Below are 25,523 nucleotides of genomic sequence, written 5' to 3' on the forward strand. Positions count from 1 at the left end.
ATTTCCACGCGCAATCCATGGAAAAGCGAAGGCACACGGGAGGATTTTTTTTTTCTCGCTCACCGACTCATACAAATCGTGACCGTACATGGGACTGTGACTGAACGACTCCGAGGGTCACCGGTTTAGGATTTTGGCCGGTCGGCCGGCGCCTGGCAGCGCCCAACTCCAAAGATAAAATGTCAAAACGCATAGTTGCCGCCCAAGCGAAGAGCAGTACGAAAAGTACACTTCTTCCTCGTTGCAAACCAGTAAAGCACACGGTTATGTACAAACCGGAGTTATATGACACTGGCTTAAGGGGGAGAGGTACTCCACACGGTAAACTCCTCCGAATTACTCTAATTCACACTCATCAAGCAGAGAAGAAGCCGTCGAAGGCTGCCCGGGCGACCGGGCTCCTGGGCTCGGCCGCCACCAGGTCGGACCTGACGAGCACCGCGACGTGCACCTTGACCCCGGACGCGGCGGCGGCGGCAGACTCGGCCCAGGAGCCCCACACCTTGGTCACCGCCCCGAAGTTCACCCTCCCCTCGGACGCCTCCTCGCCGGCGCCGGCGACCGTGCGGGGCGCCCCTCGCTTCATCCTCTTCTCGTGCTCCTCCGCCACCAGCATCGCGATGTCCGCCATTGGCAACCCCAAAAAAACTCAACTCAGCCTGAAACTGTTGCTCTGGAGTGTGGAATCTGGATGCTCTTTGCTCTGGATGTTGTGGATGGATGGATCTCGGATGCGAGGCGCATTTTATAGGATGCTGGGACGGGTCTGGGTGCTCGGTTCGGATAAGCCTCTGCGCCGTGGGTTCGTGGCGCGATCGCTCGCGGGTTTTGTTTATTACCGGGTGCCGTTCGCCTGTTTGTCTGTATGTTTCCGCCACGCCGGAGACGCGCGCCACCTGCTGCCGCACTGCGGCTGTTTCGGTGGTCAGTCGCCTTTTTAAAATCCCGTTGGCCGGTGCTGGTGCTGGGTGGATCAGTGGGTGCGTCCGCGACGGACTCGCCAGCCAGAACCTTTTTTTTTTTTTAGGGAAGACTCGCCAGCCAGAGCCTGACGTCGCAGCGTGGTGATAAGGCACCGGGCCATTGGCGCTGCAGATATGTATCTTCCAGGCTCCTGCACAGTCACGCGTGGAAATCTTGTTTATCTTTGCAGTTGTTGGAGACTTGGAATACACGACGGCGAGCACGGACGACGAAATCCCTTTGTTTTAGATGATTATAACGATGAATTCTCGAGTCAGCCGTACTTGTTTAAAAAAGGCAGAGGGTGTACGGTGCCTTGTGAGTGGGAAGGGAGCGCGTTGCTGTCTCCCTGCCGTGAGGATAAACCATTTCCTCCAATGATTTCAGTAGGAGGGACCGACGAGAAATAACACGATACACAAACTGGCTGGGGCCTAGCGAACGAACGAAAACTAGAAAGAAACCGGCATGTGAGCCGTGTTGAGTGTTGATTGATTGATTCATTCATGTCGCCCGCCGTCCCCGGTATTACGCCGAAGCGGGCCCCTTGGACAGACCACAGCCATCACATGGTTCTGCGAAAAAGCGGTATCCGCACAGCCCCGACCAGATGATACCAACGATAGATCTACAACAACTCTTTGAACTTTCAATCCACACACTGACATCCACCTTTCAACCCTACGAGTACATGCGATGCTGTTCTTCGTAACAATAACAAAAAAGACGATGACTGAATGGGTGCGGCACACAGATTACAAGACATGTTGCATTCGTGCAGAAAAATATCGTCAGGTTACTTCAGGAGTTTACAGGGGTGGGCACTTGTCTGCACCGACAATGGCAGGTTCTACGTTTCCCCTGAGCATCAGACATGGGGATTTTTGTGACTTGTTCCATGTGTGCGGCATGCAGATTCACAGCTCTTGCGCGACCCAGATTCCACGGCCGACTTGGGCACCCGGAAACCATGCCATGGATCATCCGTAGGAACTATACCTTACAATGAGTCCCCGCAAAGTATGTCGGTGAAAACAGAGACTGCCTCCTGCAGGTAGGACGCCCTGTTGTCGGTGGGCACAGGGGCGTTGAGCATCGTCTGAAAGCAGCTCATGAAGAGATCTGGCGCCGAGCCCTCGCCAGGGGAGCTCATTAGAAGCTCGCAGAGCTCCTCTGCCATCTTCGAGAAGCATGCCCTGCCGCAGTTACATAATAATGAGAACGGGCCTGAACATTTGTTCTATAAGAAATAAGAAATGCCAGTATGTCTTGGTGGACTTAAAGAATCAGCCAAGTCGTCTAAGGAACGACCATGATTTCCACTGTGACTAAGAAGCTTAGATTTGGAATGGATTATTTGATTCAGGTGCAAATTAATAGCTCTTTGGAAAAAAAATCTAATTATATGGGAACTTGTGAACACTGCAAATCAAAATTGTGTTCTTGGAAGCAGGGTTACTTAAGTTAAAACATGACATGGAAGTCCAACAGTTTCATGTAAACATCAACATATGGTTAGTTGCAGATTGTAGATCTATTAATTAAATCAACGGATACTATCTTACCTTGCCTCAATGGGTAATTTGCTTCCCCAGATACCCAGCGAGTCATTTAATCGATCGAAGAAACTCTTGCACAATTCATTTTTACTCTCAAGTGGATCCTGGAAGAGAAAGTAAAATTATGTCAACTCGGAAATATTCCAGGAAATTTTTGAACGGTAAAAATACTTACTGAATCATCGTCCATAGTACTTTCTTCTTGCATGCAGTTTTTTATGTTGAAATAGTCTATGTATATTGCAGCACCAACGTCCCAGTCAGCAATTTCAGATTTGTGATTCTCCAAAGCACTTGTAATGTCGAATATTTCTTGATGTTTGGCTGAACCATATGCCAAGAAACAAGCAATTACAAACTCATGCATTGTTTATTAACAGAAACAGAACAAAACTGATAAGATATCCTCAATCATGCATATGAACAAAAGAGTAAATAGGAAAATAGCACTGAAATTCACAAGAATCTTCATTTCATTAGGTTCTGGAGAAGTAACCAAGAGAATTCTAGTTAACGGTTCCAAATTGTACTGAATGTTGCTGCCTGTGACTAGAAATCCATATTTTCCCCTCCTTTTTCATCTCAATAGAAAGAAACGGAAGTTTTATTGTGTTTGTTAGCAATGTATATGTTTTAAGATAGAATCTATCGAGGAGAATAATTGAAACTGGATTAAATAAAAAGCAGGAATACATTTCTTAAAAAAGATTGCAAAAAAGCAAGTAGTATTATATTCAAAATAAACGAAGGGGCTTTTCATAAGAAAATGTGGATGAATACTTCTGTTTTCTAGATTTTTTATAGGATCTTTTGGTGGACTTAACTGCATAATTATGTAAGGTAGGAAAGTGTAACATCAAATCAGGTATTTACAACTAATTGTTTAGTGCAGTGTAGGGAAGACTTACATGACAGAAACAAAGAATGAGCAACAGATGTCATGAAAATGGTATGAGCTTTCTTCCAATTGCCGCATTGAATATAATTCCCCAGTGCACCTTGTCGATCTCCATAGTATTCGTGATAAAGAGCCTGCATATAGGTATTGTCAGCAGGAGGTTATAATATTATTACTAAACAGATAATTAGCAGGAAGTTATAATATTATTACTAACCAGAGCCTCATGTATCCATTCTGCTGGTATACCAAGTTCTGCAATATATTGCCTCTGAGCCCCATCTTTGCTCCATATCTCACAATACTGCGACAAAATTTCCCTGATTAATTTTTCGTGGATGTAAGGGGCATCATCCAGATGTGGCATATGCAGAATGACGTAGATAGCCCAATGGCACTTCCCAAGACATAGTAACTGATGGACAAAACTCAAATCCAGTACATGAAGATCATTTGTACTGAAAGCACCAATAGCTTCGAGAATAGATCGTTGATGCCAGATCATATGGTAGTCCATGGGATCATATGATGACGAGAATGCACTGAACATAGTCTTTAGAAGCCCAAACTTCTCATCTTGGTTTGCATGAAGAAGCATTAAATAAAAAGATATGTCAAATCGGTCACCTGGGGACCACTGAAGTGCGTCCTCAAGAGGTCCTTCATCGATATATACAGGAACAGGATTTGGAACTTTGCCCTCGCCAAGTAGTTGGTGATAACACCGAATGATAATATCAAGTGATGTATCTGGTGACAACTGATACCACATGATTAAACCAAGGTACCTTTTCCAGTCGATTGGTGAATCAAGTAAAGCGCTTTGTATGTTACCAGCAAGCAACTCGTATATCTTTAACCTGTCTTCCTCAATATAATCGAAGTCCAGACCATTTATTTTCCACAGATCCAGCTGCTGAGCAACATCCGAGCGATTTAACATCGATCCACCTGCCTGGCTTAGCAGGACTGCCAAGCGGACATCTCCCTTTGAAGCAGCAATTTCTGTGGCTGTGTCCAATTGTCGACCAGTCAAATGCAGAACAATATGCTCCAAGTATCTGGCATCACTTAAAGAACCCACCTCTCCTTGTACCCGATGACAAACACTGTCCTGTAACCAATTGCTAAAGTCTGCTCTCCTAACCAAAGGAAGTGCATCAGGGTCAATGTTCACAGAACCTTCTTTCTTATCCAAAATCATGCCCTCCTGATCCTCATCACCACAAAATTCCAACTGGTTGCCAGCTTCTCTCTCAGAGAACAGGACCCTAATTAGCTCCCAAACCGTAACTTGATGCATTAACAGCACACGTGAAGACATGGATAAATCACTGATTTCAAGCTGCCTTTCGATGATATCAATGTATGATCTGCAAATATCTGGCAAAACCAAACGACTTGCCACAACTTTCTGAAGCTTTAATTTAAACGAGTCAGACTCAGTTTCCAGAATTTCGCGGTCAAGCCTCTTATGGAGGTCCATTGGATCCGAGAAACATAGTTCTGCCAGCTCCTCTTTAACTTTGTTCTGCTCATCACGCACAACTTTATCACCTGCAACTTTCTCTATGTGAATAACAGAAGAAAGGCCAGTTCCAGGAGTATTAACAGGACTACCAGAATGGAGAAGGATGCCATTTGGTCCCCAACCAACTCGAAATGATCTACCCATAAATAAAGCAGCATCCACTACGCAGTTAGAATATACTTTTCCAGCAACAGGAGTTGCTTGCTCAGCTGGTAGTTTGAAGCCTTCTACCTTGGCCATTCTGACCGGAAATCCCTTGTTTTTTCCAGACATGAGAATACCATGAGAAGATGGACCAACCTCTGTAGAATTTACATTGTATTCCAGCAGTGCATGTGGTTCTTTCCTTGCGAGCACACCAGACCTCCTTCCAAATTTCTGAGAAGAACCATGCAAAGGAGAGAGAGACCTCATCCTCTGACCTTTACCACTTGTGTTGGGTGAATCCACACTCATCCTTTCTCTGCTGAGGTGTCTGCGATCAGATGGAAAGCCATCCTCCATGTCTTCGTCTTCGTCATCATTGGGAAACAATGCCATCCGCATTTCCTGCATCTTTGCAGGGTCAAGCCCAAGATGAGCAGGCAACGAATGCGAAAGCTCCAGTTCATGCCCATTTGAAGGTGGGTCTCTTGCTTCAGCAATCGGTGGCCGTACAACCGGCTCATCCATGGCAACATCATCCTCCTCCTCGTCCACAAGCCCAAACCTACTGAAGTGATCGACCTCGAACTTCCAGTTACCACTCACAGGATTGAATGAGAGAAACCTAGCACCTTGCTTCTTCGCGCGGCACCGTAGCAACTCAACTAGGAGGCCGGGTTTCGGAAGTGTACCCAAATCCAGCTTCAGGGTCACCTCTGCAGCTTTATTGAGGCCGTGCCCTACGGCCGGCTTGCCAGCCTCGTCCCGGTAAACCACCACAGAATGGCGGCCAAACTTGATGATTTCGTTCAGGTCCAGCCCCCTCACATCGGTGCTGCCAGAGAACTTCACCTGCCCATACCTCGCCCTGCCGACGACGAAATCTGGAACCCTGCTGCAGTAGCCCGGGTCAGCCGCCTCCCTCTCGACCAGCTCCTCGACCGACGGCCGAGTGAAGTAGTCGGAGAAGCGCAGGACGGGGAACATGGCGTCGACAGCCATCAGCCGAAGACGAATGGAGCGGCAACCGGTCTATTCGCTGGCAGCCTGCCGCGGTGCCACCCCCGCCCGGCGCCTCCGACTGGCCGCCGATTCAGTCGCGCTTTGCCCTATTGCTGGGCTCGCCGCCGGCGCGCAACCCTGGGGAGGGGGGGCGCAGAGGCGTGGCCACCGCGCCGCGAGGGAGGCGACGGATTCGCCGCGTGGGGGACGATGGACGGGTGGGGGGGAGTGGAGTGGCCTGAACGGCGTGCGCCCGACGAGCGTGGGGAGCGGCGGCGGCGCGGCTTGCGAAGTGCGATCTGCGAGTTAGGGCGCATCCATCCGTCAGACCCGTGGGCCGTACCGAATCACACTGGTCGATTGGGCTATTGCGGTCCAGAACCAGGTCTGATTGGGCTTAAAAAAAGTTAGGATTCCATCCGCATTTCTGGGCCCATTTAATTCTCAAAAAAAAGTGTAATCTTATCAGTCTCAAAAATTTCTCAAAAAAAAACCATTGTCTCAAAAAAAAGTGTAATCTTATAGCCTAAAAAAAGTGTAGTTTTCTTCTTCTACTAAAAGAACTTTAATTTCCATTTTTAAAAAACTTTATTTTCATCTATGATTAAGAAAATCCTTTGTCCTAAACAACACATGAAACCAATATGTCTATTTATGAAGATTTGTACGTTTTTTGTCATAGTTTTCAAAATTTTCGTTTGAGCACCGCCCTATGAAAGCTAATGTGAGCCCCTTGGTTTCCCTAGTGTCTGTGTTTAGCGGGTGCTGTAACCATTTTCAAAAATAAATATAATATGTTAGTTTAGCTAAAAAATAACACATAGAACACTTTTAAGCCATAAAGATATGATCCTTTTAATGATCTATCCAAATCCTACAGTCGCTCATATATGCGTCAACTATGGCTTCGATGCTATGGGGCTAGGGGAGGGGATCCTCATCTCTTGTTTGTGTGTGTGGGGGGGGAGGGGGGTCTTTTCGTTATTTGTGTTTTGGTAACATCATTTGAACAATGATGGTGGTGTCGTATCGAATAGAAGTTCTCACACTCTAATCTCATCATGGTGTCGATTGGCTTGGTGTTGCCAAGGAGCCGACGTGGCTCCATGGATATCAGCGGCGGCCTTCATTAACGACCCCTCCTGTCGAGTAAGGTCACCCCCCTGGTGTGGCTATGCTAGAGTGGTTATGTGCCTAGATAGGGCGATGCCCTCACCGAAGTGCTTGGCATGATTGATAATCTCCATCATTCATGGTGGTCTACTATTGTAGTGATTGAATGAGGTTTTGGTCCTCTACAGGTCTGCCATTGGAGAAGATATTGTGGTGCAACGGTATGCTATGGCTTTGGTGAGAATTTTAAGTTCGAGAGTTTTGGTTGCAATTTCCCCTTTATTTAAGGTTGTTTCTACATCTGTTGGTCTAGTTGCCCCATTTTCTAGATGTATAAGCTAGATTCGGTTACCGAATCAACATGTGGTTGGATCGTTATGAGGACAATGGTATCCCCTGATCCCCTGCCCATCTGAGGCTTGCACTTTCCTGAATTTATTTCAAGCCTTCCGCCGATGTGCCTTCAGTGGAAGGAGATTGTGGCGACTTCATCCATCTCAAGATGATGTGTTGGCTCGATCTCTCGGAGATGCTCATAGGGATAGGGTGTGTGTGCATGCGTTCATGGGGTGAGTGTATGTGAGTGACTCCGATTGTACTGTGTTAAAAAAAAGGCTAGATTCGATTATTATTTTAACAAAAAGACCCTGTTAACGATCCTTGTTACAATCTAGTATTTCTGTTTGGATCAGTGTATTGTTTTCCTATTCTGAAAAGGAGGGTAGATTTTCCTTGCCCATTGTCGGGTGGTAGGTGCGACATATGCCAACGGGTGGCTTATCACTGTGGGAGCCAGTAAGACGTCGCCGGTGCCTGGAAACGGGATGAGGCGAAGACATGCGCGCCGGCGAATCTTACCCAGCTTCGGGGCTCTCCGTGGAGATAACACCCCTACTGCTGCTCTGCGGGGTCTCTGCATGGTCACTAGATGAACAAGTAGCTACACGATGCTCCTTGAGCTGTTTGGCGAGAGGAGGAAGAAGGGCACGGCTTGCTCTCTTCTCCTCCCTATGTGGTGTCTGAGACTAGCAGGGATTGATCTCTCTTTGCATGGATGCCCCGGGGGGTTTATATAGGCCTACCCCCGGGAGTACAATGGTAATCCGGCTGGGCGCGGGGCCCAGCCGTCTGTGTCTACGCTCTCCGGCTTCTGCGCCGGCTAGTGGGTCCCGCCGGCTGCCGGCTCCTTGGTCGACAGGCAGGCCCCACTGTCAGGGCCTTGTCGGCGGCTGGTTACTGTTGCTCAATCTTGGTGGCGAGGGCTTCGCCGAAGTGGGCGTGGCTACAGTGCCGCCGCCCGGTGGGCGATCACTGTAGCCCCACCGCGTCTTGTCTCCTTAATGGGGTGTCTTCTTCGAGGGAGGTGGCAAGCCGGCTGTGGGGAGCCGGCTCTATCTTGGGCCGACTGGGGGAGGTCTGGCCGCCTTCGGGTGTCTCTCTGCCCGAAGGGGCCCACCGCCCGTGGGCCATACTGGTAGCCCGTCGTGGATGACATCAGGGTCAACGTGGCAACAGTGCTGCGCCGGACGGGTCATGGCCACCCGTACGGCGCACTGTGCCAGGCGTGCTCCGGGATTCGGGGGTGGCAGGCTTCACTGTAGCCACACCCCGTCACATCGCCGTTATGTGGATGCAGACTTCGAGGGTACGATCTTGACCGCTTTATGGGAGCCAGCTTCTTGGAGTCGGCCTTCTCGCGGCCGGCTTCTCGGAGTCGGCCCTCCCGCGGCTTCTCTTCATGAGGGCTGAAGTCGGGCCGCCTTCCGATAGCCGGCCTGGAGACAGCCGGCAAGGGGAAGGCGGCCCTGTGTCTTGGATTCTTGAGGGCCGAATCGGCTCGTAATTTTTTCAGAAGGGCCAGGGGGAGCCGGCTAGGCTACCCATGGTTATTTACTCCGACAGTAGTCCCCGAAGCTGATCGAGCTTCGAGGCTGACAAAGGGACGAGAAGCTAGGTCAGCTTCCTATCCCGAGGGGCCGGCTTTGCTCGTGCGCGCCGTCTTCGGAAAAGCTCCGTTTCTCGTAGGCGGGAACGCGGGCCACGTGGCGAGGAAATCCTGCCAACGCACGCGCGCGACGGGACGCCGCCGCAGGCCCGGGTCCGCTACTCGCAGGCCTCGATCCGAGCGTGGATCTTCTGCGGCCCACATGGACCACTCGCCTTCCCGCGGTGGTTTTATTCTGCCATCAAGGCACAATAATCGCGGGACGTGGGGGAGTGGGCGCAGTTGATCCCCACGTTCCCCCACGCCGCGCCTCCTCGGCTTCGTCGCGCGGTCTATAAGTAGGGGGAGGAGGGGGAGCGGCAGAGGCTCGCGCGCTCTCCCTCACTCCACCCCTTCTCGCCCTCCTTCTTCTTCTCTTCGCCGCAGCAACTCTTTGCCACGCCGTTCCACCGTCGCTTCGTCTTGCTCCCCGCCGCAGCAATCCTTTGCCGCGCCGTTTCGCCATCGCTTCATCTTGCTCCCCGCCGCATCGCTCCCATGGCGCTGTCGAGCTCGTGGGATGGCTCCAACGTCCACGAGGACCACGTCGAGTTCCTCCGCCGGACGCGGCGTCTGCCCGGCGAGAACCTTGTGCGGGTTCGTCAAGCGCCGGCGAGGGAGATTTCGCCGGCACCGGAGGAGGGCGAGCGGGTGATCTTCCGCTCGCACTGCCTGCGCGGCTTCGGCCTCCCGGTGAGCGGATTCCTTTGAGCCTTCCTCGAGTTCTACCACCTCCAGCCGCATCACCTCACGCCCAACGCGATGATGCTGCTGTCGGCCTTCGTCACCCTGTGCGAGGGTTTTCTTGGAGTTCTCCCCACGCTCGAGCTCTGGGGGGAGTTCTTCCAAAGCAAGCTCGGCACCGTCGTCGCGGGCGTGCCCGCCCCCTGCGGAGCCTTCATTGCCATGAGGCGGGCGGGCGAGAACAATCCGTTCCCGTCCATTCCGCTGATCCAGTCAGTGAAGCTTTGGCAGAAGTCTTATTTCTACGTGAAGAACGTCGCCCAGCAAGGCGACTACGTCAACCTGCCGGCTTACGTAGCCGGCCCGCCGGCTGGGAGGCACCCTTCGTGGAGCTACCGGGCTAGGTCGCTGTCTCAGGCCGGGAACGCAGCCATCTCCCGGCTTCGGGTGATGATCCAGTCGGAGGGCCTGACCGGAGCCGACTTGGTGGCCGCCTTCGTGGAGCGTCGGGTTCTTCCGCTCCAAGGCCGGCCTCACATGATCTGCCAAATGAGCGGCCGCTTCGACCCGTGCCGGCTGAGCACCAGGGAGATGCCTCACACAGAGGTGTCTTACATGGTGAATTATATCTCCAATTGCAAGCTCGCCGAGGATTGGCGATACGGCAAGGAGTCGTATTCCAGCGCCAACCCTCCGCCTGCCGTAAGTTCTTTCTTCTTTTCTTTCTTTTTTGTAGCCGGCCTCATGATAGCCGACTCTTGATCAATTGGTTTGCCTTTTGCAGAACCCTCTTCTCCCGCCGACAGCCGGGGCCGCGGGGGTAGAGCGCCAGCTCCTCCCCGACCGCACGGTGGACGACGCCGACGATCCGGACCTGGGAGCGGCCGCCATGGAAGACGCCATCATGGGGGAAGGCGACGAGGCCGGAGGCGCGGGACTCGAGGCCAGCTTCAAGGACTGGCCGGATGACGATGAGGTCGAAGTCGCCCCGCACCGCCAGTCGGCGCCCGATCATCAAGCCGCAGGCTCGTCTGCCGTGCCGGCTGCCCGTGGCGGCGCGCAGAAGCACCGGGCCGCGTCGACCTTCTTCGGCAGCCGGCCGAAAAAATCCAAGGCCTCCACGGCGGCGACCAAGCGGGATGAGGCGGCCGCGAAGGCGGCCCGCTTCCGCAAGGCGGTGAAGCAGCCGCAGGCGATCTCTGTGTAAGTCATCGAATGTCTTGCGTATATATTTTTTGTCTTCTTCGTCCTAAACTCTTCTAAACCTTTCTTTTCTTGCCGGACAGGGCGCCGCTTTCTCTCGAGCGAGGTCCTGGCGGCTCCGTAGTCGGGCCGACTGGAGGGTCCTCAAGCTCCCGCCGCGTGGATCCCCGCGCCGACCTTAAGGAGGCCATGGAGCGGAACGCACGGGAGGCGCGGGAGGAGCGGGAGGCGGCGGAGCGAAGGACCGCCCAGGCGATGAAGGAGCAGGCCGACGCGGCGGCCAAGGCCTGGGCGAAGGCGGCAGCCGTGGAGACGGAGGCGGAGGCCTCGCACAACCGGCCTCTGCTGCTCGTTGTTCCCCTCCGCGTCGTGGCCCCCGATGTTCCCATGCCCCCGTCGGAGGAGGTCGACCAAGGCCCGCCGGTGATGGAGAGGCGGGAGGACCCCGTGATCTTCGTGGAGGGGGCGTCGCAGACAGCGCCGACTGGAGCAGGCCAAAGCGGACAATCAGCTGCGGCGCCATAGCAGCCGTCCAGGGGCGAGCCGGCGGCAGGGGCCGGCCTTGAGGTGCAGCCGGCATTGCGCCGGCGCGCAGGGGGTGGCGCCTCCGTGCCGGAACCGCACCGAGCAGCGGGCGCCAGCCAGACGGCGGAGGCCCTAGAGGCGGCCAGCGTCAGCACGTCCGAGTGGACTCCCAGCGGGGGGACGGGTGAGCTGAACGCGGCGGCCCAGGAGGTCCGGAACCGGCTTCAAGCTCAGGCCGCCTCGCTGCAGCGATACACTCAAGAGTTTCTCTCGACGCGGGCCGTCATCCGGGTGAGTCTTCTGTCCTTGGTTATTTTGCTCTTTCGATTTCTTCCGTGGGGGCGCGTCAGCGCACCCACTGGGTGTAGTCCCCGAGTTCCAAGCCGGCTGCTGCGCAGGCGGCTTGGAACTTACTAGGTTCTGACAACTTAACTTATCCTTGCCTCCTGTATAATCTTCCAGGAGTATCATAACCTTCGCGCAGCCGCCTTCAACTCCCAGGCTCAGGAGCTGGGCCGGAGAACTGAGGACCTGGCCAGCAGCCGGAGTGCGTGTTTGTCTCGTTCATCTCCTGTGCGGGCGCGTCAGCGCACCCACTGGGTGTAGTCCCCGAGATTCAGGCCGACTGCTGAGCAGCCGGGTCGGATCTTCCTTGACGACTTCCCCTTATTAATTTTTCCTTTGTCTTCATGCTTGCAGGAGCCAATGCCGACTTGAGGGAGCAGCTCAGTGGGGCCCAGGCCGCCCTTCGCGCCAAGGAAGCCGAGTATAGCGCCTTGGTCCTGGAGCGTGACCGCCTGGTCAAGAAGTTGGCCGACCAGGAGGAGAGCCACAAGGCAGCCCTGAAGAAGGCGCAGGACAACGAGGACGCCCTGAAGGCCGAGTTCGAGACCGAAGCGGCGGGCTGGGCTGAAGCGAAGCAGGCACTGAGCGAGGGCTTCAGCCGTATCGAGGATCTGATCGACGGTAAGCCGCCTTCTTCACTCCCTGTTTGCCCTTTGATCCCTGATTTGTGTTCTGACTTGTGCTGCCTTTTGTTCTCTGTGCAGACTACTTTCCCGGCTACTCCGTCTTCGCCACCCAATCCATCGAGGCCCATCGCGAGGTACGCCGGCAGGCGGGGGCTGAAATCGCGCCGGACGCGAGCCAGACGCTTGAGGAGCAGCTCTTGGCGGTCCAAGCCCGGCTGCAGCCGGCTCACCGTATGCTCCGCCGCCTCTAGTGTGCCGGGGCGCAGGTGTTGGCCGTCCTCTGGCCAAGCGAGACGATTCCCCGCACCTCGAGTCGGACTGCCGACTGGCTGGAGGTGGCGGTTGGCCGCTTCGAGTCCTGGAAGGCGTCGGCAGCCCGGCTTGGAGCTGGGTGGGCGCTGGAGTTCGTCCGAGCCTGGTATCCGGGGCTGAACCTGGACCAGCTGCGCACCTGGCGGCTGGAGGCCGACGAAGAGTTGGAGGAGGTGCAGCCGGCTATCGCTCAGCGCGCTTCGACGATCGCCGAGTGTACTGACATCAGCGTCTTCGCTCCTGAGATCAATGACGACGGCGTTGCCCAGCCGGAGGAGTGGTTCGGGCTGGACCCGGCAGCGGGTGAAGACTCGGCAGAGGAGATCGCCTCCAGTGATGAAGGCGAAGACGACGAAGGAGAGGACGGCGAAGATGTTGAGCCGACTCGTGAAGCAGGCAGCCAACCTCAGCCTGATCATGCCTCCGGCAACAAGGCGCGTGCTAGCGCGCCCTCTGCGGGAGGCGGTGATCATGCCGAGGTTCGCCAGCCGGCCACTCCTCCAGCCGGCACTGCCGTCTCCACCAACCTGCCCGACTCGCCAGTCACTCCCTTGGCTTAGTCTGTCGTCCTTGTTTTTTCCTGCTTGTTGCCTTTTGAACAACTTTATTAAACTTGCGCAGTTCCACCCACCGGGGGTGTATTCGAACTATGTTGAATGCTGGCCTTTTGAAGGTCTTTTATGTAAATATTATTGCGTGTTTGGTTTCCATTCATGTATGCTTTTTATCCTTAGGCTGTTTCCTTTGCCATCTTCCCCTTCTGGGAAGGCAAGTACTCGAGCTTTCTTAGATTGGAGCGAGGTGAATGGAAGCCGGCCGGCCGGCTACTCTGGTAGCCGGTCGGCGGTGGGAGAAAAACCGGCTTTTGTTATATTAGTCCGTTAGTCCCTAGCCGTTTTTCGTGTGGGCACCCGTTCCTGCCCTTAACTGTTGCCAGCCAGACAGCCGGTTCTTCGAACTGCGACTTTTGGCAAGAGAAGGCTTGGGAGCCGGCACACTACTTGTCTGACTACGGGTAGGACTTCTAATATAACTCCAGGCGGCCAGTCCCGGGGCCGACTAGTCGAACCCGGTGCCGGACGGAAAAAAGTGAATGCAATGACAAGGCCATAAGCATGATACTTTTCATTCAGAGACAAAAGATGGCAGTCCCCGAGCTCTCCTCGGGGGGCCTATTGTCTCGTACTTAGTACAAAAGTTAGCGTGATACATACTGCATTTCAACTGTAAAACCTTCGGAGGAGGTTGGCGTTCCATGGTCGTTCCGACTCCTTGTCGGAGTCGTCTCTCTTTCGTGCCTTCGGCTTCTGCGCGTCGATCAGGTAGTAGGAGTCGTTGCCTAAGGCTCTGCTGCTGACGAAGGGGCCCTCCCAAGGGGCCGAGAGCTTGTGCTGGCCGGCTGTTCGCTGGATCAGCCGGAGCACAAGATCGCCCTCTTGGAAGGATCTTGGCTTGACCTTCCGGTTGTGGTAGCGGTGCAGGCCCTGCTGATAGATGGCGGACCGGCTGAGGGCTAACAGCCGGCCTTCTTCTAGCAGGTCGACGTTGTCTTCTCATGCTTCCTTGGCCTCGGCTTCCGTGTACATGGTTACTTGAGGCGAGTCGAACTCGGTGTCAGTTGGGATGACCGCCTCGGCACCATATACGAGGAAGAAAGGGGTGAAGCTGGTTGACTTGTTTGGTGTAGTGCGTATACTCCAGAGGACAGCCGGCAGCTCATCGAGCCAACAGCCGGCTGAACGCTCCAGTGGTACGATCAGTCGGGGCTTGATGCCGGAAAGGATGAGGCCGTTGGCTCGCTCGACCTGGCCGTTTGACTGCGGGTGGGCGACGGACGCTAGGTCCAACCAGATGCCTTGCGTCGCGCAGAAACGTGCCAAGGCTCCCTTGGCGAAATTCGTGCCATTGTCGGTGATGATGCTGTGTGGCACGCCGTACCGAGTTGTTATATCTGCGATAAATGTCACGGCAGTCGGCCCATTCAGCTTCTTGATCGGCTTTGCCTCAATCCATTTGGTGAATTTGTCCACGGCGACAAGCAGATGTGTCATGCCACCGCGCGCCGTCTTGAATGGGTCCACCATGTCCAGTCCCCAAACGGCGAAGGGCCAAGTGAGGGGAATGGTCTTGAGTGCTGAAGCCGGCATGTGTTGCTTGGAGCTGAAGAGTTGGCACCCTTTGCAATGTTTAACTAACTCCTTGGCGTCATCCAAAGCAGTCGGCCAAAAGAAACCATGGCAGAAGGCTTTGGCGACGAGTGATCTTGAGGCCGCATGGTGGCCGCATTCTCCTTGGTGGATGTCTCTGAGGATTGCAATGCCCTTCTCTTGCTCAACACATCGCTGTAGGACTCCAGTGACACTGCGCTTGACGAGTTCTCTGTTGACGATTGTGTATGCTCCAGCTCGGCGTTGGACTTGTCTTGCCTCTACTTCGTCAGCCGGCAGATCTTGGTTTATTAGGAAGTTGAGGATGGATTGAGCCCATGACGGAGCTGCGACTTCTTCTATTGCCAATGTGGCTACTGCGACCAGGGTGGGCGGGCTGGGTGGTGAAATGCTGGAGTCGGTCGCCGCCTGTTGTGTTAGTGTAGTCTCCGGGCCGACTACCGCAGTCCCCGAGCCAGGTGAGGCAATCCCCGGGTCAGGCGTAACTACGGAAGTCCCTGAGCCGCCTGTTGATACCCCCTGGCTGACTATCGAAGTCCCCAGGTCACCTGCTTGGTTCTTCGAGCCGGCTGTGTCGGGGTCAGGCGGCACGAAAATGGAATCGGACTCTGGAGACGGCTTGATAGACGGCTTGAGGAGGCGTTGTAGAGAGACACCGGTTGGTATTGCTTGCCGAGTGGAGCCTATTCGAGCCAGGGCATCAGCTGGCTCGTTGTCGGCTCGTGGTGCGTGGAGGAACTCGCATCCTTCAAAATACCCACTGATCTGCTGAACGAGGAAGCGATAGCTTGCCATATTTGCGTCCTTGGCATCCCAGTCGCCGGATGATTGCTGGACCACCAAGTCCGAGTCACCATAACATAGGATCCGGCGAATGCTGAGTTCTTTGGCAAGCCGGAGCCCGTGTATGAGCGCCTCGTACTCGGCCATGTTGTTGGAGGCGGCAAAGTGAATTTGCAGCGTGTATCTGAGCTTGTCGCCTTTGGGAGAGGTGAGGATGACGCCGGCTCCCAAGCCGGTGCGCATCTTGGACCCATCGAAGTGCATGCGCCAATGAGTGGAGTCGGGAGCCGGCGGTAGGTACTGGGTCTCGGCCCAGTCGACGAGGAAGTCGGCCAATGCTTGGGATTTGATGGTGGTGCGAGGCTAGTAGAAGATCGTATAGGGGGCCAGCTCGATGGCCCATTTCGCCACCCGGCCGGATGCATCCCGGCTGCCTATGATCTCGGCCAGCGGGGCGGTGCATACAACCGTGATGGGATGCTCCTGGAAGTAGGGCTTCAGCTTCTTGGTGGCGAAGTACACGCCGTAGCACATCTTCTGGTAGTGCGGGTAGTTCTGCTTCGAGGTAGACAGCACCTCGCTCAAATAGTACACCGGCCTCTGGACCGGCTGGGCTCGGCCTTCTTCTGGGCGTTGGACTACGATGACGGTGCTGACCACCCGGCTGGTTGCGGCAATGTAGAGGAGCACGGGCTCTTTCTCAGTCGGTGCCGCCAGGACAGGCGGCGTGGCCAGCATCTTCTTCAGCTCGTGAAAAGCTTGATCGGCTTGGTCATTCCACTACAAGTGGTTGGTCTTCTTCATGAGCAGTAGAGGGGAAGAGCTTTCTCTCCGAGCCGGCTGATGAAGCGGTTCAGGGAGGCCAAGCATCCGGTAAACTTCTGGACGTCTCGAAGTTTGGTGGGAATCGCCATTCTCTCAATGGCCTTGATCTTTACTGGGTTGCATTTGATGCCGTGTTCGGAGACCAGGAAGCCTAGGAGCTGGCCGGCTGGCACTCTGAACACGCATTTCTCGGGGTTGAGCTTGATTTGGAACCGGCGTAGGTTCTCAAATGTTTCCTTGAGGTCTTCCAGCAAGGTGCCGCGCTTCTCCGTCTTCACCACAATGTCATCTACGTAGACGTGGGCATTTCTGCCGAGTTGCTTGAGGAGGCACTTCTGCATGCAACGCTGAAAGGTGGCACCGGCATTTCTCAAGCCGAATGTCATAGTCAGGTAGCAGAAGGCTCCGAATGGCGTGATGAAGGCGGTCTTCAGGCGGTCTGCCGGATCTAACTTTATCTGGTGATACCCTGAGTAAGCATCCATGAAACTCAACAGCTCGCATCTGGCCGTGGAGTCTATCACTTGGTCAATCCTTGGCAGGGCAAAGGGATCTTTGGGGCAGGCCTTGTTGAGACTCGTGTAGTCTATACACATGCGCCACTTGTTGTTCTTCTTTGGCACGAGGACCGGGTTGGCGAGCCACTCTGGAAAGAAAACTTCCATAATGAAGCCGGCTGCCAGAAGCCGGGCTATCTCCTCTCCCACAATCCTACGTTTCTCCTCCAACAGTCGGCGGAGGGGTTGTTTGACTGGCTTTGCGTCTTCTCGGACGTGTAGTTTGTGCTCGGCGAATTCCTTCGGAACGCCCGGCATGTCCTTGGGGGACCATGCAAAGATGTCCCGATTCTCACGGAGAAAATCGGCGAGCTCGCCTTCCTATTTGCTGTTTAGGTTTGCCCCGATGACGGCAAACCTCTCTGGGTGCTCGGGGTCAAGAGGTATCTTCTTCGTCTCCTTGGCCGGCTGGAAAGATCCTTGAGCATCATGCTCCTTGGGATCGGGGGACAAGGCCGACTGCTTGCCGGCCATGGCCACGACTCGCTCCAACATCTTCTTTTCTTCGGCAATCACAAGGGACTCGGCCAGCCGACTGCTGGCTGCTGAGCACTCAGATGACTTCTTGTAATCGCCGGCTATGGTGATGACGCCTTTGGTGCTCGGTATCTTCATCTTGAGGTATGCATAGTGGGGAACTGCCATGAACTTGGCCAAGGCAGGTCGGCCAAGCAATGCATGGTAAGGGCTCTCCAGGTCCACCACTTCAAACCAGATCGCTTCCCGGCGGAAATGCTCCTTGTCCCCAAAAAGTACATCAATCTTGATCTTGCCAATGGGGGCGCAGGATAGGCCGGGTACGATGCCATGGAACACAGTCCGAGTAGGCATGAGTTGCTTCATCTTGACATTCAGCTTCTCCATGGTGTCATGGTACAGGATGTTGATGCTGCTCCCGCCGTCTATCAGCACGCGGGAGAATCGGGCAGCGCGTCTATCCGTTGCAAGGGTGGCATCCAAAACCAACGCATAAGAGCCGGGAGACGGCATCACCTCTGGGTGGTCGGTCCGGCTCCAGCTAATAGGTTTTTCTGACCAGTGCATGTGCTCGGCGGGGTTGGCAGCAACCATGCTGACTTCTTGGTGCTCTCGGCGTTTGCTGCGCCGGTCTTCGGGCTGACTTGTAAAGATGATATAGGCGGCATGCTCGTCGGGGAACTCATAGTGCACGGCTCCAACTGCGGGCCGAGCGGCCGGCGGCTGCGGAGCCGGAGGCGGCGGACCGGCAGGCGGAGGCGGTGCGAGCCCTTCGCCTTTAGAGATTCGGGTGAGCCAGTGGCACTTCCGGGTCGTGTGGTTGGACGGCTTCGCGCCGCTGTGGAACTTGCACGGGGCATCGAGAGTCTGCTAGTAGGAGAAGGCCGGCTGCCAAGCCGGCTTGCCGCCCCTCTGCTTCTTGGGTGCGGGCCGCGCTTCGAGCTGCCCGTCTTCGACTGTGGCCACCTGCCGACTCGTGGAGGGCGGCACCGGGCCCTTGCGCTTATGGTCGTTCTGGTGTGGGCGTCGGCCGGAGTCCCTAGCCGGCGTCTTGGGCGCCGGGTTGAGTACCTTTCCGGACGCGTCTACCTGGAGTTCGGTCTTCATCGAGGAGTCGGCGGTGGCGTACTTGTCCGCTATGATCAGAAGCTCGTCGATGGTAGTCGGCTCGTCGCAGAGGAGCTTGTACTTGAGGAGGGTGCCTTCTCGGCACTCGGCAGTGAAGTATTCTATGGCTTGCACCTCGTGCACCCCTTCGCAAGAGTTGCGGAGCTCGGCCCAACGCGTGAGGTAGTCGCGAGTGGACTCGGCGGGGCCTTGTACGCACAAGGAGAGCTGTCTGGGCTTGGGAGCCCGCTTGTAGGTGCTGGTGAAGTTGCGGACGAAGGCTTCTGTGAAGTCTAGCCAGCTGTTGATGCTGTATGGCTTGAGGCTGTTGAGCCAGGTCCGCGCCGTGCCCTGCAGCATGAGGGGCACGTACTTCACGACAACGCGCCTGTTGCCGCTGGCTATGCTAACCGCCGTGGAGTAGTCGATCAACCAATCTTCCGGCTTCACGGAGCCGTTGTACTTGGGCGTGTCTCTTGGGAGCGAGAACCCTTTGGGGAAAGGCTCATCGCGGATGCGGGGGCCGAAGCAAGGCGGGCCGACATCGTCTTCTTCTTCTAGCGCCAGGGATCGCGCCAGGCGGTCGATCCGATGGCGGGCGTCGTTCTCGCCGACTCCTTCGCGGCGACCTAGCCGGCCGCTGAGAGTCGGATGCGCAACAGGCGGCGGGGTGGGATATCTCTCTCCACGGGGCCGGGGCGGAGGCAGGTTGCCCCGCCACTCCACGGCCCGGGGGTGGCCTTCTGCGTCTCGCTCGATGGAGATTCGGGTTCGGCTTCGGCTGGCAGCCGGGTCTTCTCGCGCCGCGCGCGGGTTTTACCCGTAGTCGGCGTCCGGGACGTCGCGCCGTGATCTCGACGCGGGGGAGGGTTTTCCGCGCGGGCGTCGGCTTCATGCCGCTGCGCGGCTGCATCGATCAGCTGCTGGATGCGTCGGGTCATGCGGGGGAGTTCTTCGCCCCCCAGTCCATCTAGCTCGTCTACGGCCGCCTGGGCGGCGCGCAGGTTCTCGAGTGGAGTAGCGTAGACTGGGCGGTCGAGTCCTAGCGTATCGGCGACGATAGCGCCGCGCTGTCTGACAACGCTGGCCCGGCTAGGCCCGCCTGGGGGCGGCGTGCCAAAGGCGGCGCGGTCGGCCTCGCGTCGGTGGGCCTCAGCGAGGCGTCTCATGGAAACCAACTTCCGGCCCTCCGCGAGGAGGGCAAGGCGGCGAGCTTCCAGTGCTTCAGCGTCGGCATCGGCTAGGAGGGGATGGACAAGTCGTGGACCGCCGCGTGCGGGGCGTCGTGGGCGCTCTCGTCAGAAGCGCCGCCGTGGCCGATGACCATCACCTCGGTGGTGACAGCGTCGCAGCCATCGGCCCGGGGAAGCGGGTCGTTGTAGATCGCGACGTTGGTGGGGAACGTGTCGAGTGAGGCCGTGTCGGAGTCGACAGGCATCGGATCGGTGGAGCCAACTGACTCCAAGTCCACGGCAGGCTTGCCGGAGACGTGGAGCTGGCCGAGGAGGTTGACGAGGTGGTCGGTGCCCGCGTCGGAGGCGAGCTCGTCAGAGATGAGAGTCTTGTCAAGGAGATCGGTGAGGCTGCTCGCCGCACAGATGTTGGTGACGCCTTGTAGCACATCGTGGCAAGCGCCATCGGGCGTGCCGGGCTGGCTACGCTCGCGGGGGAGGAAGAGGGTTCCCGTCCAGAACAGGTCTCCAGACGGCGGTGCACCTGGCCCTACGGTGGGCGCCAAATGTCGGATGGTAGGTGCGACATATGCCAACGGGTGGCTTATCATTGTGGGAGCCAGTAAGACGTCGCCGGTGCCTGGAAACGGATGAGGCGAAGACATGCACGCCGGTGAATCTTACCCAGCTTCGGGGCTCTCCGTGGAGATAACACCCCTACTGCTGCTCTGCGGGGTCTCCGCATGGTCACTAGATGAACAAGTAGCTACACGGTGCTCCTTGAGCTGTTTGGCGAGAGGAGGAAGAAGGGCACGACTTGCTCTCTTCTCCTCCCTATGTGGTGTCTGAGACTAGCAGGGATTGATCTCTCTTTGCATGGATGCCCCGGGGGGTTTATATAGGCCTACCCCCGGGAGTACAATGGTAATCCGGCTGGGCGCGGGGCCCAGCCGTCTGTGTCTACGCTCTCCGGCTTCTGCGCCGGCTAGTGGGTCCCGCCGGCTGCCGGCTCCTTGGTCGACAGGCAGGCCCCACTGTCAGGGCCTTGTCGGCGGCTGGTTACTGTTGCTCAATCTTGGTGGCGAGGGCTTCGCCGAAGTGGGCGTGGCTACAGTGCCGCCGCCCGGTGGGCGATCACTGTAGCCCCACCGCGTCTTGTCTCCTCAATGGGGCGTCTTCTTCGAGGGAGATGGCAAGCCGGCTGTGGGGAGCCGGCTCTATCTTGGGCCGACTGGGGGAGGTCTGGCCGCCTTCGGGTGTCTCTCTGCCCGAAGGGGCCCACCGCCCGTGGGCCGTACTGGTAGCCCGTCGTGGATGACATCAGGGTCAACGTGGCAACAGTGCTGCGCCGGACGGGTCATGGCCACCCGTACGACGCACTGTGCCAGGCGTGCTCCGGGATTCGGGGGTGGCAGGCTTCACTGTAACCACGCCCCGTCACATCGCCGTTATGTGGATGCAGACTTCGAGGGTACGATCTTGACCGCTTTATGGAAGCCGGCTTCTTGGAGTCGGCCTTCTCGCGGCCGGCTTCTCGAAGCCGGCCCTCCCGCGGCTTCTCTTCATAAGGGCTGAAGTCGGGCCACCTTCCGATAGCCGGCCTGAAGACAGCTGGCAAGGGGAAGGCGGCCCTGTGTCTTGGATTTTTGAGGGCTGAATTGGCTCGTAATTTTTTCAGAAGGGCCAGGGGGAGCCGGCTAGGCTATCCATAGTTATTTACTCCGACACCCATTGGATTTCGGATATCCCTACAGAAAAACAGCAGATAAGCCAGACAGCACATTGCGCATTTCTGATGCTTTCCTCCATTTATTCATCCCTGGGTAGGGGTTGCGTTTCACCATCACAAACATAGTCACCCGGGCACGCAGCATACATATACATGCCTTGTGTGCAAACACGCAGTGACGCAGCCCAGCGATGGGCACGTACCATGCTACCAGCACCAGGGCATCCCCATGCACTCCGCGCAGCCGCCCGGTGACGGTTCAGGGGCAGGCACAAGAACGTTCAGGGTCCTCAGAACCCTGACATCGCATAGTCCATGGCGTCCACCAAGAAATCTGCAGTAACCAGAGCTCGGTTAGTCGGTCTCTACGAGCAATGCAGAAATGTAACGGGGATCTTGTGGAGATAGCTGAGCTACTGACCTGCATCGTCCTTGGAGAAGCACATAGGTGGTTTTATCCTGAAGACGTTGCCGTGGAGACCGCCTTTGCCGACTAGAACACCAAGATCTGGTAGAACAAGAGAACTATTTTAGGGGGTTGTAGAAGAAAACATTTTGAGATCATGGAGGTAAGGAATGTGGGCTAATTATTACCCTTGAGTTTCTCAAACAGAACAGCGGTCTCAGCCTTGGCCGGTGTCTTCTCCGTCCTGTCAGTGACGAGCTCCACCCCAAGCATCAGCCCCCTTCCTCTGACATCTCCAATGACTGAGTAGAAGCAAGGCGAAGGGATGGATAATCATCGATCGGTTAGATTAACTCGAATCCAAAATCAAACAGTTGACCGAAATGGTTACTTCAAATGGACCAAAAGATGGGACATTTTACTTTCATGCTTCTGCTGAAGAGATTTCAGACGTTCCACCAAGTGAGCGCCGACATCTGCGCAATGCGCCTGCCGTTTCTCCTTGTCGAGAACCTTGAGCACAGCCAATCCACCAGCAGAACAGACAGGGTTCCCACCAAATGTGTTGAACTGGATCTTCTGAGCCATCACGCTAGCAATCTCAGGAGTTGTTACAACTGCACCGAGTGGTAGACCGTTGCCGATTCCCTAGAAATAAAGAAAAAAATCATTAATATTGATTGATACTGTCAACATAATGAAACCTTCGAGGCAGAGTTTTTCCTGTTACCACGAACCTTTGCCATCGTTACAATGTCAGGGATGACATCCTGCGTCTGGAATCCCCAGTAGTTACTTCCAGTACGGCCAAAACCACTTTGGACTTCATCAGCTATACAGACACCACCCGCCTTCCGGACAGTATCATAGACCGACTTCAGGTATCCAGGAGCTAGTTCAATAGTACCTCCTACACCCTGCAATCATGTTCATTAATGAGAAAACTGATATACGAGTTCGGTCATCTGGATTCCCCCGTACAAGAAAAAAAACATCTGAATAAAAGCTGGATAAAACTATATTATCAGTTTTTTACAGTATAATGTACAACTTTAAATTCGTCATACTTGGAAAGTTTCTGCGATAAAACCTCCAACCCTTCCTGAACTGCCAAAATTTATGTGTTCTTCGACTTCCCTGGCATAAGCTGCAGCATCAGACCCAAAAGCTCCACGGTAAGGATCCGGATTCATGACATGATGAATCTCACCCTGCGAATGAGAAATAAATGGCCCATAAGTAAGAAACAATTTAAACAACTACAGATGGTCATATTGAAAAAATGTGCAAGAATGCACTATAGGTTCCCTCCCCTCATTTTTCACACTACATGGGCGGATTAACTAACTGAGATGAAACTCATAATGCACCCCTGACAAAAAAATAGATATCGAAATACTTTTGAGCTTCAGTGTTAATTTTAGCATTGCTAAAATGTAAATTCTAACAATATATAGGTCAATCTTTTCAAGTACATCGATTGAACTGGAAAAAAGACTTGCACTGCAAATCTGTGTCATTTTGTATCTCTTAACAATCAGACACACACCTGAGGAATCGGGTACTTCCACGTCTGCAAACCCGTGAGACCTATTGTTCCAGCACTCCCACCGTGGTATCCATTTCTCAATGCAATCATACCGAGATTCCCGCTGTACAGCCGAGCCATCAACATTGCTAGTTCATTCGCTTCGGTCCCAGAATTGACGAAGTACACAACCTGCATACCATCCCAAAATATGAGACACTCACACTCCCTTCTCGTTGTCGAGTCCATCCATGTCGTAACTTCTAGTAGCACTGGGCCACTGAAGGAAGGAAGTATTTCTTTACCTTGAGATTGCCTGGCATCTTGGAGGCAAGCGCCTCGGCAAACTCGACGATGGCATGATGCAAGTATATGGTGGTGGTGTGCTGAAGCAACTTGGTCTGCTCCTGCACGGCCTTGACAATATCAGGGTGGCAATGGCCACATGACACCGTGACGATGCCTCCGAAGCAATCGAGGTATCTCTTGCCTTGTTCGTCGTACAGGTACTGCATCTTCCCTTCGACCATGTTGAGCTGCGAATACAGATCACAATGGAATCAAGATGGTACTTTAATTTTATACTGCCATAAATATCTTCAGACATCTTGTACACTAGTATTTCACACATAGTACTATTGACTTCGATCGGGGCCTTTGGAAATTTGGCACCGATACTTATTTGGCGTTTTAGTAGGTATCACTTGATATCGATGCCTTCAAAAAATAAAATGTGTCACCTGATGTTTCACTGACATGTGGGTCCCGGGAGGGGCAGCGTGTGAGCGAGACAGTGATAGGAGTGGCAAAATATCGAACCCAATCTTACATGATGATTGATGCAGTTCATACATCATCTCCTACATCAAAATTTATTTACCCTCCTACTAATTAAGAGGATTGGTTTCGAGCACGCGAAGGCACAAATCTCGTCTTTTTCTATGCAATCGCCGCGACGAAGCAACAGAAGAATATGCATACGAGTTATGAAAGTACCGGCTTCTGGTAGTAGTAGAAGAGGGAGGGGCCAAGGAACTTCTTCCGCTTCTCGAGGATCTCGGCGCCGCCCATCCCGGCGTACGGGCTCGGCCGGTGGTCGAACGGCGGCATCTCCGGCAGAGGCCGCGGTAGGGCCTGCTCCGGCGCCGCCTCCGAGGACACCAGCCTCCGCAGCGCCTCCGCCGGCGACGGACACCGCCCGCGGCCGGCGGCCGCGCGGCGAAGCAGCGAGGAGGCCATGGCCTGAGCTGTGGTACTCTACAACCGAAGAGCGAGGGAGACGGAGCTGGATTAGCTCAGGGGTGGTTAGATGGATGAGAAGGAGACTGGAGTGTGGGATTGGCACGGGTCTGGTGGTGGTGGAGTGGAGTGGTGCCAATGCCAATGGCGGCTGGCTCTCCCGTAGCTGGCCGTGACGTGGAAAAGGTCCAGATTCCGATAGCGATGCGTGACTGAGAAACTCTCGGTGCGGGATCTGGCTCTCTGACGGGGCCACGTGTCACTGACGTGCGGCCACGGGAGGAGGAATCGTCGTCGGGGTTCGTGAGCGGGTAGATATGTTCATGCCTGCGTGGTGACAACCATATGTGTTCATTAAACAACGCTCCGCGCGTAGCACGCCTGCGGTGGAGTTCCCGGCCGGTCCTCCGTCGCTATCTCCTGTCGACCCGGCGGGGCCTATCCCTCTGCCCGGAATTGGCCAAGAGATGTGTTGAGATATGTAAGAGCATATTACGCCTCAAATCGGTGTGCTTCTCGTCTCAAATGTCCGGACGGACAGCCCGCTCACTGACCGATTTAAAAAAGACGTGGCTCACGGGCGCACGGGCGCCCGATCGCAGCCCCGAGCGCTCTCCCAGAAAAGGAAGGAACCGCCCACGCG

General features: G+C 55.1%; 3 protein-coding genes across 3 annotated transcripts; all 3 read right to left on the reverse strand.

The window, feature by feature from the left end:
* Positions 1–217: 217 nt before the first annotated feature.
* LOC125554212 lies at positions 218–735 on the reverse strand. Its single transcript, XM_048717796.1, has one exon. The coding sequence runs from the start codon at positions 629–631 to the stop codon at positions 356–358; it is 276 nt and encodes a 91-aa protein (XP_048573753.1). The 5' UTR covers positions 632–735; the 3' UTR covers positions 218–355.
* An 853-nt stretch (positions 736–1,588) lies between these two features.
* On the reverse strand, positions 1,589–6,429 carry LOC125552825 (nuclear pore complex protein NUP96). Its single transcript, XM_048716514.1, has 5 exons — positions 3,638–6,429; positions 3,431–3,554; positions 2,698–2,846; positions 2,529–2,626; positions 1,589–2,159 (listed from the first exon to the last, which is right to left on the reverse strand). Exons 1-5 carry the CDS (start codon positions 6,095–6,097, stop codon positions 1,964–1,966), a joined length of 3,027 nt encoding a protein of 1,008 aa, XP_048572471.1. The 5' UTR covers positions 6,098–6,429; the 3' UTR covers positions 1,589–1,963.
* A 15,315-nt stretch (positions 6,430–21,744) lies between these two features.
* Positions 21,745–25,014, reverse strand: LOC125552826 (alanine--glyoxylate aminotransferase 2 homolog 1, mitochondrial-like). Its single transcript, XM_048716515.1, has 9 exons — positions 24,638–25,014; positions 23,947–24,177; positions 23,663–23,833; positions 23,181–23,324; positions 22,851–23,030; positions 22,536–22,761; positions 22,302–22,415; positions 22,129–22,215; positions 21,745–22,041 (listed from the first exon to the last, which is right to left on the reverse strand). The coding sequence occupies exons 1-9, from the start codon at positions 24,878–24,880 to the stop codon at positions 21,998–22,000; spliced, it is 1,440 nt and encodes a 479-aa protein (XP_048572472.1). The 5' UTR covers positions 24,881–25,014; the 3' UTR covers positions 21,745–21,997.
* Positions 25,015–25,523: the final 509 nt, after the last annotated feature.

The sequence above is a fragment of the Triticum urartu genome, chromosome 4 (assembly GCF_003073215.2).
Source record: "Triticum urartu cultivar G1812 chromosome 4, Tu2.1, whole genome shotgun sequence".
In the NCBI taxonomy this organism is placed as follows: Eukaryota; Viridiplantae; Streptophyta; class Magnoliopsida; order Poales; family Poaceae; genus Triticum; species Triticum urartu.

Coding starts and splice junctions, on each gene's coding strand:
- LOC125554212 (XM_048717796.1), bottom strand. CDS start 631: ATGGCGGACATCGCGATGCTGGTGGCGGAGGAGCACGAGAAGAGGATG.
- LOC125552825 (XM_048716514.1), bottom strand. CDS start 6,097: ATGGCTGTCGACGCCATGTTCCCCGTCCTGCGCTTCTCCGACTACTTC. Junction 2,627..2,697: donor GTACTATGGACGATGATTCA/GTAAGTATTTTT, acceptor TTTCTCTTCCAG/GATCCACTTGAGAGTAAAAA. Junction 2,160..2,528: donor AAATTACCCATTGAGGCAAG/GTAAGATAGTAT, acceptor TAACTGCGGCAG/GGCATGCTTCTCGAAGATGG.
- LOC125552826 (XM_048716515.1), bottom strand. CDS start 24,880: ATGGCCTCCTCGCTGCTTCGCCGCGCGGCCGCCGGCCGCGGGCGGTGT. Junction 24,178..24,637: donor TCTACTACTACCAGAAGCCG/GTACTTTCATAA, acceptor CTGTATTCGCAG/CTCAACATGGTCGAAGGGAA. Junction 22,216..22,301: donor TCTGTTTGAGAAACTCAAGG/GTAATAATTAGC, acceptor TTGTTCTACCAG/ATCTTGGTGTTCTAGTCGGC.